A 12896-nucleotide genomic window follows, 5' to 3' on the forward strand; every position below is an offset into this window, starting at 1 on the left:
TTTGTATAGAGAGACCTTTCAGATCTACACCGATCATAAAAGTTTGAAGCACATATTCACTCAGAAGGATCTCAACATGCGTCAGAGAAGGTGGATGGAACTCCTCAAGGACTATGATTGTGACATCCTATACCATCCAGGTAAGGGCAACGTAGTAGCCGATGCCCTCAGCAGGAAAAGTGCAGGCACCCTGGCCCATCTGATGGTTTCAGAATGCAGGTCCATTGGGGCCACGCAGCAGGTTCGACTGCGAGATCTGAAGAGGGCCACATGTTTGAGCCATCTAGCAGTCCAACCCGAGTTAATCCAAAGAATAAAGGAAGCCCAGTCAATCGACCCCGCCCTAGTAACCCGCAAGAAGGATGCAGAATAGGGAGTGAACTCAGAATTTCAGATCTCTGCCGACGGATTGATTCGTTTCAGGGACAGAGTGTGTGTCCCAGACGATAGTGAGTTAAGAAGAGACGTCATGACAGAATCCCATAGTTCAAGGTTCGCCATGCATCCAGGAAGTACGAAAATGTGCCAAACTATGCGACCTCGGTTCTGGTGGAATGGGATGAAGAGAGATATAGCCGACTTTGTATCTAAATATTTGGTATGTCAGCAGGTCAAAGCAGAACATCAACGCCCGGGCGGGTTACTTCAGCCTTTACCGATTCCAGAGTGGAAGTGGGAACATATCACAATGGACTTCGTATCGGGACTACCCAAGGCACGATCGGGACATGATGCTATATGGGTAATTGTTGACTGACTCACTAAGTCTTCCCACTTCCTGGCCATCAAAATGACTGATCCCTTGGACAAGTTGGCAAGGATGTACATCCGGGAGGTAGTCAAACTACATGGAGTTCCAGTAACAGTGGTATCCGACAGGGATCCCAGATTCACTTCTCGGTTTTGGAATAGTTTCCAGCAAGCTATGGGAACAAAGCTGTCTCTTAGTACTGCCTTCCACCCCCAAACCGATGGACAATCAGAGAGGACAATTCGTACGCTGGAGGATATGCTCCGAGCCTGTGTCCTTGACTCCGGGGGCCATTGGGACGACCACCTACCCCTGATAGAGTTTGCTTACAACAACAGCTACCAAGCAAGCATCGGCATGGCCCCATACGAGGCGCTATACGGGCGTCCGTGCAGGTCGCCGATCTGTTGGGAGGAAGTGGGCGATAGAAGATTGTTTGGCCCGGATTTGGTAGAAGAAACCACGTCCAAGATAGTTAAGATCAAGAAGAACATCCAGACAGCTCAGAGTAGGCAGAAGAGTTATGCCGATACCCGGAGAAGGGACCTGGCCTTTGAGAAGGGCGACCGGGTGTTCCTTAAAGTCACCCCCTTCAAGGGAATTAGCAGGTTCGGCAGGAGGGGAAAATTAAACCCCAGATATATTGGACCCTTTGAAATCTTAGACAAGATTGGTACCACTGCCTACAGACTTGCACTGCCTCCTGAGCTCTCCCGGGTTCATAATGTGTTTCATGTATCTATGCTACGTAAGTACAATCTGGACCCTTCTCATGTCTTGGCTCACGAACCGCTTCCACTCCGAGAGGACTTGTCTTATGAAGAAGTACCAGTTAGTATCACGGACTGAGAAAGCAGAATACTCCGCAACCGGGAAATATCATTTGTGAAAGTCATGTGGCAGAACCACACGCCCAGGGAGGCGACTTGGGAACTGGAATCAGAATTTAGGGCCCAATATCCCCATCTGTTTGATCAAGAGTAATGAGGCAAATTTGGGGACCAAATTTCTTTATGGGGGGGAGAGTTGTAGCGCCCGGACCGAGGAGAAAAAAAAAGCCACGTCGGCAGCCACGTCAGCAGGCCCGGTCAGCAGTCCCGGCCAACCGGGGCCTGCCACGTGGCAAGACCACGTCGCTCCTGAACGGGCCACGTTGGCGATCCGCGTGGGCGCGATCGGACGACCCAGATCAATCGCACGGACGACCCAGATTTAATCAAAAAAGGACGGCCCAGATTAAAACAAAATGGACGGCTGAGATCAAAGGGCAAGGGGTTATAAATAGAACCCCCACACTAGACCTCAAACCCTAGCCGCCTGCCGCTCGCTGGAGAAGACGAACCAGAGGCCGACCGCCGCCACCCGCTGCCGCACCGGGGAAATTTTCGACCGCCGATCGAGGTAAATTTCATACCCCGACTCGTTTTTCCACGCTGATTCCTCCTATGGCCAAATCGAAGCCAAAATCCCGGCCAAACGGCCGGAATACGCGGCCGAAGACCAGCGGCGCCGCCGCGCCCCCTCTCGGTTTTTGCCTCCGACGAGGCCCTTCCCGGCCTCCGTTTGATGCAATTTTTATATCACCGTGATCACCATTCTTTTCTCTACAGGTTGATCGGAGCCGAATCACCAAAACACGAACCTCGCCGGAGAGCCACCGCACCCGAGAGCGCCGCCGCCGGTAAGCTCCGTTTTTCCGTGATTTTTTGGCCCCCCGAGGGCCCTAGGGTTGTTTTCTCACAGGGGCCGATGCGAGTGTGGCCGAATTCAGCCGAAAACAGCCAACCCGAGGCGACTCACCGCCGCCAGCGGCGGCGCCGTCGCCGGAGCACGGCGGAGCCGCCGTGCCGGAGTTGCGATTTGGGCCGAAAGAGGCCCTGGGCCTAATTTGGGTTTTTTTTTTGGAACACGTGCAGGTACCGTTAGTGTGTTTCAGTTCCCCGGGAAAAATTCAGGGAAAAATTAGGGACGGTCTGTAGGCGCACTGTGAATCGTATTCGGATCCCGAAAACGAATAAGGACCCCTCACCCTATTTCCTATCACGATATTAAAGTTCAAAATGATAAAACGGTATTTCTTGAATTAACGAATGTGTAAAATTGCTTAAGGTTGCTAATGGAGCCCGAGTCTAGTGTGATTGATGATTTACTGTTATTTGGTCTGTTTTACAGCTTTAAATGCAGTATGAGGTTTGATGTGTTTATTTTATAGTTTCGTGTGCATATATTACGTTTTTATTGGTTATGGGTTGAATGACTGAAAAACTGATACTGTATGTTGTCTGTTCGGCATGAATTACGATTTGCTTGTTTAAATGTGAATTGATGATGCTTATTGAGGAAAAGGAAAATGAAACATTGTGTAGACTGATAATTGTATGATGGGGTCAGCCTGACTAGATATTCTGGGAGATGGTGGACGGACCGGGTCCGTAGGGAACCCTACCGGGATTGCGGTCTCACATGCCGGACGGGGCATGGAGATCTTATGTGTTTTGGCGCCCGTACCGGACAGGGTATGGGGACGGCCCGTTTCACTCTCATACCGGACGGGGTATTGAGGTTTATGGTTTTGGCGCCCATACCGGACGGGGTATGGGGACGGCCCGTTTCACTCTCATACCGGACGGGGTATTGAGGTTTATGGTTTTGGTGCCCATACCGGACGGGGTATGGGGACGGCCTTGGAAACTGGTTATGAATGTTAAAGGTTAACGGATAGCGGGACCCCTAGGGACCCCCATGGATACTAGTAGGCTGGTAAATGAGAAAAGGATATGTGATATAATGATTGAATTACAAAAGGCGTGATAAGTGCTATGTTTTACAGCTTATATTATTCCATGATTGTGATAATGTTATTGTTTTCTTATATTGTTTCATGAATTCCACCGAGGTAAGTGGATGGTAAAGGTTTTATCATAAATAAAAGGATTTGTTGCAAATCATGCTCCATTGGTCTTTTGTGTTTTTCTACCCACCTTTACCTCCGTGACGGTGAGATATCGTGATGTTCTTACTGGGCTAGTGTAGCTCACTCCTTATTTAACCATTTCAGATCAGGAAGACATGGTTCCCGAGCCCGTTCCGCAGGAGGACGACGAAGGGGATGCCTAGAGACTCTGTAGTCATACTCATAGTTTTATTTTCGAGTTTCTCTCTTAGTTAGTTTAATCTTTTATATTTTAAGTACGTTTTTTTTTGTTTCCGTGTAAGGGATGTTAACCGAAATTTTGATCTCGCTTCCGCATTTAATATTTATAATATAATTTCCATGTTGAATTACCGGGGCTGTTACAAAATCCATTGTTCACATCAAAAGGTGCTACAACAAAGTTTGATAATTTTATTTTGCTCTACTTTCTATGGATTATCAAACACTGTAACTATATTTTGGAAATCTAAGATTCTTGGTGTGATCATTCAAGAAGAACTGAATTTGTTTAGAGAAATATTGATGTATTTTCTCAATCTCAAGTGTGAATTACTTGAGAGAATATCTTGTACTTGATTCTTTGATAGTAGATTTAACTTGAATTTAGTTTCTACATAAACTTTGTGCCTCTTTATTTTTTTATTTGTATTAGAATTGATTGGCTTAGAAGTATTAATTGAGATTTGTAGATTAATTTTGTGATTGTGCACGAATAAAATTACAATATTTTATTTGCTTTTAGAACTCTGAGAGAGACGGTCTTTTTAAATTTGAGCATGTTCAAGCTTTTATTCTCATCTTGTTTCTTTCATTAATCATTAAATTCTTAAACGTTCTCATTTAGAAATTCTTGAAGGAATGATGTTTTATTCATGAGCGGAGATTCTTGTGGCACACGTCTCTGGACAGTATACTTACCTGATGCCCCAAGGTTGTTTACTTCCCATTTTAACAACTATGTACCCTGTGTCATAAATATATATATATTTTTTTAAAAAAATAAATAAATAAATAATTTTTTTAAGTTAAATTCAATCACACTTTTGATTTTTTAAAAAATGATGAGAAATGATCTGTCATACATAATTAATTAAACATCAAAGATTTTTCGAAATCAAACCTACATGTTGCAGGGCTTGGAATGGAGAAACTGATAACCACCACAATCAACCGGTAGCCGTTGATACATTTCTGAACCATTTCAAGGTAGTCAGTCTGTAAAGACAGACCAATTTCAACACATTCAATGTGAATACTCACTCAGAAGATAAAAAGATTGTACGACAAAAATATCAAGCTACATTAAAATATACTGAAAAGAAGATAAATATAAATTCATTCTCAAAAATTAAAGAACAATAAAGGTATGTATAGCTGAGTATATTTACAAGTTACTCTAGTCAGGAAATACAAGATTTTAACATCAAAAGACAGCCCCCCAAAAAAAAAAAACAAACCAGGAGATTAAAAAATGCATATACTCCACCACAACCTTAGTGGTTGATTCATCTATACAATACTAAATATCCTACTGTGAAGAACCAAGATGAGAGAAAGAAGCTGCTTCAACTGGTAATCCAGGATCAAATTTTTTTTTTTTTTACTTCAAAAACTTTTGAAGCTCCTGATTCATATTTATGCTACTTTTCTTCCCTTCTTCCCTGCAATCGGTTTTTATCGTTTTACATTGCAGGTGCAGACACTTTTCCAGCTTGCTCTAAAGCTTCAAGAATCTCTGTCCTGCTCCTCACAATCCTATGAAAAACCTCCCTAATCTGTACCTGAAGAGGCATCAACCCTTCGTCCATTTTTCGGCAGGTAGCCGACAACTCTGCCACCTTTGTTGCCATTTCTTCCTCCTTCTCAGCCTCCAGGGGAAACTGGAAAGAATCCACCAATTCCACCAAACACTGGCTTAACTTCTCAATCCTCTGCATCTCTTCAAGCAACCCAGCGGATCCTTTCTTCTCCTTCTTCTTCCACTCCTCGCCAATTTTCTCTTGCAATCCGATCAAGCTGGGTGCCCAGCTCAATTGCTTAGGCACCGGCAGGTGCGTGGCTAACCCATTTCTCTCCTGGCAAGGAATTGCAGCCACCAATATCCACATGACAAACACCACCACTGTACTCATGACGTAAACAAGTGAAGCTAGAAAAGAGGATTCACCTCCACGTGGTGCAACCAGATTGGTCGACATGGCTTGAATCTGCTTCGCGGCTGACCAGTTTTTAGCCACTGACCACGAGAGCGACCTGAAGTGGCCCGTGGGTCCGCCCTTGATGGGCGCACCGCTGCCGCCTCTGCGTCCAAAGGACCAGGTCCGCTCTGTGGACTTGTTACCGCCGGTATCTTTGTCTTCAGTGGTGATGCCTGAAACCAAGGAGGTCAGAGCCCTTTTAGCTCTCCTCACGTTCCCATCACCCAACGGCTTGTGCTCCAAAGCAAAAACCGCAATTTCAGCAACCCTCTGGTAGTGCCTAACGGACTCAATACCAACGCAAACGGCATTGCAGATGTCCAAGGCCTTGACAACGCGGTCGAGCAACTCGGGAATTAATCGATCGAGAGGGGGCTTGGAAATCTGAGATGGGTCGCGACCCATGATGAGGACGGCCTTGAATTCAGCCTCACAGCAGAGAAAAACGTCAAGGAGCTGGCTAAGCCAGGAGATGGAGAGGAGGGAATCTTGGGGGCGGTGATCGTCGGAAGAAGAAGAGGGAGAGAGAAGCTCAGCAAATCGATCGGCGATATGCTTCTGGAAGAGGTCAAGGTCCTCAAGGTCTTGCTCGTGGTGACCATCCATGGAAGCGATTTGGTTTCGGCGGATGCTGATTCGGCCGAGGAAAGAGCTCTGAAACTCAGTTGCAGGCATTGTGGGAGACAGGGGGGCGGTGGATGGTTTATCAGTTTCGCCGGGTCAAGGAAAAGAAATGGAGAAAGGGAAAAGGTCATGTGAAGCATAAAAGTGGATTAAGGGGGTTTATATACGCCACCGAAATTCATGGGCATGCCTTGAGACCCGTTCTTCTTCATTCCCACTCACTCGCCACTTTTTTTGTTTTCCCATTTTACCCCCCACTTTTTTCACATTATTATATAACCTATTATTTTAATTATTATTATTATTTTTTACTTTTTAACATATTATTTATATCTCAGTTTCATTTTTAACTTAAATTATGTAATTTTACCTAATTAAGTCAAAATAATTAAAATAGTAGGTTAATAGAATGCTTAATATAAAAATGACTAATTTTGCATAAGTAAAAATTAGAAATGAAAATATACCGTTTATACATATATATGTATAAAAGGAATATCGAAAATTAGTATGTAATTAATTTTTTATTCATTTGAAATAAATTTTTATTTTAAAAAATTAATATGATAATGTATATTTTTTTTAAAAAATAGAATCTTATTTTTAATTACTTACAAAAAAAATCTAATTATGTAATTTAATTTTAATTTAATGAGTTGGTTTGGGTTAAATTTCCTCTTATAGTTTATAAATCAAAATGTATGAGATTATATATCTAAAATTAATCTTAAAAAATAGAAGCTTAATTACTCTGTGATGTAATGAGATAAAAAGAAAGTTGAACTTGTCAGCCATTAAGGAAAAGGGCAATTTGGTAACTTTGGGTTGAGAAGAAACGAAGGGACGTTGGGACAGTGAAAGCTAAACGGATCGCGGGGTTAGACGCGCTTCTTGTTTTGGACAGATGTACACTTGTCGCGCTGGTCCACTTTCATGGCCTCTAAAAAGGAGAAGAAATAGATAAGAGGAGGAGACAGAGTTCCCCCATTGACCGGGTCGGGGGATTTCTCTCCTTATTCTTTTTTCCCCTCAAAATATTACCCCCCCGCACGATTCCCCGCTTTGAGAATTCTTTTCATCTATTGACTTTCATCTCGTCCAGATTGATTGCCGGCCGTCCAATTGATTATAATCCTCACCGAGTGATGATGATAAACCATGTTGCATATATTTTTTTTTTTTATAATCACGATTCGTGGTGGGCCCCCAATTTCTGGTGCTCGATTTTTGCGTGTATTCCATATCTATATTTCATCTTAATTTTTAATTGATTGGACATTTATTAATTTTAATTACCTACCTTTCCACCCAAGCAGTAATTTAAGAAAGAAACTATTGTAGAGATTTTAAAAGTTAATTAAAGAGGTTATTTAATTTTCTGAAGATACAACCCACTGTAAAGTCAATAATTTTACTCTACCATAACTTGTTATGACGAGTGACGTCCTACAAAAACACAAAATACTTTGGTAGCCGAAGATACATAACGTTCCTATGATTTTTATGGACAAAACAAATGCGAAATACAACATACCTTTTGCTTCTCGAATCCTCATTAACCACATTATTAAGGTTTCCAATGGTTAGAATGGATCTCACGTCTCTTACTCATATTATCCAAGAAAAATTCATACAACCTATAAAGTTTCCTCTACGCTTCTATAATGTTGCGATTTGTTATATTATTTGGAGGAATCTAAGAAGATTTGGTAATATTAGTAACATGCATGCAAAGGCATTGTCCCAATACTGGGAGTTTTAAGTTGATCTAAGCACACTACATACCATCTCATAACAAAATGCTATATTGAAGGAGGGTTCATGCGTATATATTACCTTTTTCGAGACCACATTACTGTTAATTGTATTTTCTCCGTCTTCTTTTCCAATCAAGCAAACCCAGTACTGCATCAATTTTCTCCACGCCCAGTGCCCACATGGCAGGAAGCATTCTCTTAGGCTCTGTATTTTTGTGGAGGTCATTTGGGTTTTGCTTGCTTGAGCCTATTTTTATGGGGGATAGGGAACATAAAGCAATGTTTCGGCCTTTTCACTCGAACCCTGTTCCACATGGGCTTCCTTTTGTGGTTTATGATGGTTTTTATTAGGCTAGCGGTTGGCTTAGAGTTCAGCATGTATTACCGTTAGCTGCAATTTTTTGGTCCAGACCTATGAACCCTAGTAACTGGAAGGTCAGACCAAATATCTGTGTAAAAAAATACGTCTCTTTATCTATATATATATATATATATATATATTATTTTTATAAAAAATAACTTAGCGATAGGGTTAACATCTTATATTTAAGTTTTATTCATTTCTTAATATTTTTTTTCTATTTTTTAATTTCATAAAATATAAATTAGTCTCCTGAACATACTCTAAGCAAATAAATAAAATCTTATGATTTCTGGCTTGATGTTTTTTATCCTATAATAAAAGGGGAACAGTTTATTAATCAAACTAATTAATTAACAAATGAATACTTTATTTTTTATAATTCATAATAATATATTTTACGAATTATACGGTATATATATATATATACATAAATTAATATATGAGCTCACTTGAGACAATAATTTTTATAATCAAATTAATTATAAATTGTAAATAAGGAATCATTTGAATTTATCCAGAACAAAATAAAAAATCCAACAGTCAATGTTTATTTTTAACCTCAAAGCCCATCTACGATAAATTTATAAAAACAAATATAACATTTAATTCTACGAAAATATTCGAATTTAGTATTTAAAATTAATAGTAAACGTTTGACAATTCCTTTTTCAGTACAACATTTCTCCAATCACTCAAATCTAGAGAGAGAGAGAGAGAGAGAATCTAGTAGATTAACATACTCAACTATATAGATTAAATAATTAATCACATTAATTAATAACTAGATAAATTCTACTTACCAATTACACTGTATGTAAAAACCATGATTTACGTTTTTAACATGTGTCGTGGACCCTATAAAACAACATAATAATTTCTATCAAAAGATTACATATATGTAAATTCGTAGAGCTTTTATAATATTTACACTAATTCAACTAATTCATTCATTCACTATTATATTTTTATAATTAAGAGTGATGAGCTGTTAAATTAACAAACTCATATAGTTTTATAGAGTTTTGAGTTATACTCAATAAATAGTCTAATCAACGTACATAAACAGTAATTTTAACTTTTTAATATTAATGTATTAATGCATTATATTCAATTTTGTTAAGCAGATCCAACCCATATTACGTAAAAGGACCAACACATGTATATATATATATATATATAGGAATAGGAGCTGGTTTCTTTTTGGGATTTGGTGTTTTCATTAGGATTACTAATTCTAAACCAAATAGAAGAAATTTTTTTTATAAAAGTAAGAAGCTTGGGTTGATGCAGCACATAAACAAAGGCACATAACAAACCAAAAAAAAAGAGCATTAAGAAAGAAGAAGAAGAAGAAGAAGAAGAGCAAATTAGAGAAAAAGAGAGCATAATATTTTTTTTTTAATTAAGAAATTAAATATCTTCTTCATTCTTTTGAGTGAATTTTTTTTTTATTATTAATATATCTATTTTTTAAAAGAGAGAGTTGTAATTTTTTTAATTTTTATTTTTTCGAGATATTATAAAATAAGATCGATAAAAATCTTTAGAAAGTTTAAGACAAAAAAATAAAAAAAAGAGTTTAATATATTGATAGAGAAAATATAATATTTAATAAAACATGACGACACTTGATAGATAATCTGTAATATTTAGTAGAGTATGAATGATATGTGAGTTGACATTACTACTGTGTTTAGTAAAACATGAGTAATTAGTGAATTAAACATCACAATTAACTAGTTTGTTAAAATATTTTAAAAAAAAATAATGAAAAACTCAAGTTGTTGGCTTGAGAAATAGGACGTAGGCATATGCATAGGTAGTGTGATCAAATATTTTGCACTCTCTTCTCATTCATCTTTACTTTAAATTATTGTTTACCATTACTCATTATCACATTCTTGTTTACATCACAAGTAAGCAACCACAAAATTAATCATAAGTACTCAACTGTTGTTCTCACCAAATTACTTTTTGTGAGAAATTAATTAATAAAAATAATATTCACTAGCACTTAAATATATTCATAGGTAGAAATTACTATTCTAATATGAATGTTGTGTGAAAGGAAGAGTTTAGAACCGTGCTTAAAAGTTTTAAGATTTTTTTTAATAACCCTAATTCACTTACATTCTTGGGTAGTTGTAGATTTTGGGCCAACAAAATTAAAGTTGGACAAGTTTCCGGAGCTTTGGTTCTCAATTTTTCCATCATCTGGATTAATGGTGATGATCACATTTCTTGCATGAAGATGATAAGTTAAAAACATAAAATAACCTTTGAAATTAATTAAGGAAATAAATATTAAAAAAATCAAATTATTCCTCTTATTGTGCATTATGTCATTTGAGATTTGATAAAATACCATTGCAAATTGACATTGAAATTTTTTTTTTTATTAAAGCAAGAACATAATATATATATATATATATATATATATATTTCATTTGCAGTAAATCCCATGAAAAAAAATTTTATGGTTGGCCGAAAAGAAAACAGAAGGAACAACAAAAGAAGAAAAAGGAAAAGAGGAAAGGGGAAATGGAGAGTGGGGGTTGGGCATATTATTTTTGGCTTGGGCAATTCAAATTTTGTTTTTAAAATTAAAATTTTACTTGGGTTTATTTATTTATTTTTTAATTATTGGTTTTGAATAATGAGAAAGAACTTTATTTCTTGTTTTACACATCGTTATGCATGTATTTAATTAATAATAATATATGCATATATCAATACGATTGTTTTTTTTTTTTTAAAGTATTGTGAATACAACTTTTCTCCAAAATTTCCAAATAAACATAAACATGCACATATTAATTATAAATTTTGCTTTGTTTTTTTGTTCCCTTTTATTTTTCTTCTTCTTTTTTTTTTGTGTGTGTGCATGGAATAAAATAAAATAAAGAAATTAGGGTATGACACTAGTCTTGTTATAACGAAGAACTTGCACAATATTAGGAGTTAATGGACTCTAATACGGATGAAGAAAAAAATCCATCTAAGTTGAATGAAAACACATAGGCGACATTAGATATAAATACTACTAAGACATCATGAGCCAACTGAGATAGGACATGAAATTTATGGTTATTAAGTTTTCTCTAATTTAAGACATTGTAATCATCATCATCATTGTCATCAAAGTCTTTGCCAAAGTATCTCTCAATTTCTAATTTTTAGTTTGCACCTCCACTCTCAACTCTAAATATTTTATCATATAATTAATAGGTTTTGATCACTTTGAGTTTAGAGTTTAGTCCCTTCCCTACTGGCTTGTGAAGGTGATTGAAAAGAAACTTGAGAATTGCATTGACTCAATTGAGATTGACTGACACAGTTATTATTTGAGGGCTCCACCTGAGATTGTATACTTATTTTATACTCATTATACAATTCATTTACAACCTCCCTCACTTTCCTCAATATTATAATAACTTGCTCATTGTCACACACCATTATGAAATAAAAGTCCAAAAATATGAACTTATAATGTAGATTAAACACAGTGACAACATAAATCAACATGTTCATCGTCTCTATATTTCCCAAATAATTATCATATTTTCCCTCCATTCCTTTAGTCATCGCAGTTAACACAATATTATCATGAGTTGATTATGTCATCTCTCGTAAAATACAATTGCTTCACAAATATTATCAAAAAAATATGTTAGACATGATATAAAGTGACTGTGAATCCTCAAAGTAAATTCGTGAAAATTGTATAAAAATTTAAATAATCTCTAAATACATAGTTAATCCAAGTAATTAGAGTACATCATCAACTAGCTGGAGTTCTTTCCTATAATGTTGATTTACTTCTTCACATCTCTCAAATGTTTTGTAATACACAATTGGGTACAATAAAAAAAAACAAAAAAAAAACAAAACATGTGAAATATATATATATATGTATATGTGTATATAATTAAATAAAAAAAAGTAAAATTAAAGAAAGAAGGAAAAGAAAAACCTAGAGTGTACTTTGAGAGCATAAGAAGAAAACACGTGGCCATAATATATATATATATATATATAATTAAGTAACAGAAAAAGAAAGAAAGAAGAAAAGACAGATATAGAAGAGAGAGGGTCGAACGATATTGACGGGAGAGATAGAAGGGTTGTATGGTGTTGCGAATGCCGCAATCGAAAGAGAAAGAAAGACGAGAGTAATTGCTGTTGGTTAGAGAGAGAAAAAGAGGAGAGAGAGAGAGAAAGAGAAGAAAAAGAAAGAAGAAGAAAGAAAAAAGAAAGAAAAAAGAAG

General features: G+C 37.1%; 1 protein-coding gene across 1 annotated transcript; it reads right to left on the bottom strand.

Moving 5' to 3' along the window:
• Nucleotides 1–4996: 4996 nt before the first annotated feature.
• LOC110806484 (protein ROH1A) lies at nucleotides 4997–6642 on the bottom strand. Its single transcript, XM_022031365.2, has one exon. It carries the CDS (start codon nucleotides 6557–6559, stop codon nucleotides 5369–5371), a length of 1191 nt encoding a protein of 396 aa, XP_021887057.1. The 5' UTR covers nucleotides 6560–6642; the 3' UTR covers nucleotides 4997–5368.
• Nucleotides 6643–12896: the final 6254 nt, after the last annotated feature.

This window comes from Carica papaya, chromosome 4 (genome assembly GCF_054855325.1).
Source record: "Carica papaya isolate Zhongbai chromosome 4, ASM5485532v1, whole genome shotgun sequence".
In the NCBI taxonomy this organism is placed as follows: domain Eukaryota; kingdom Viridiplantae; phylum Streptophyta; class Magnoliopsida; order Brassicales; family Caricaceae; genus Carica; species Carica papaya.

What these genes read in the sequence shown, in the direction of transcription:
- LOC110806484 (XM_022031365.2), bottom strand. Translation starts at nt 6,559, where the DNA reads ATGCCTGCAACTGAGTTTCAGAGCTCTTTCCTCGGCCGAATCAGCATC.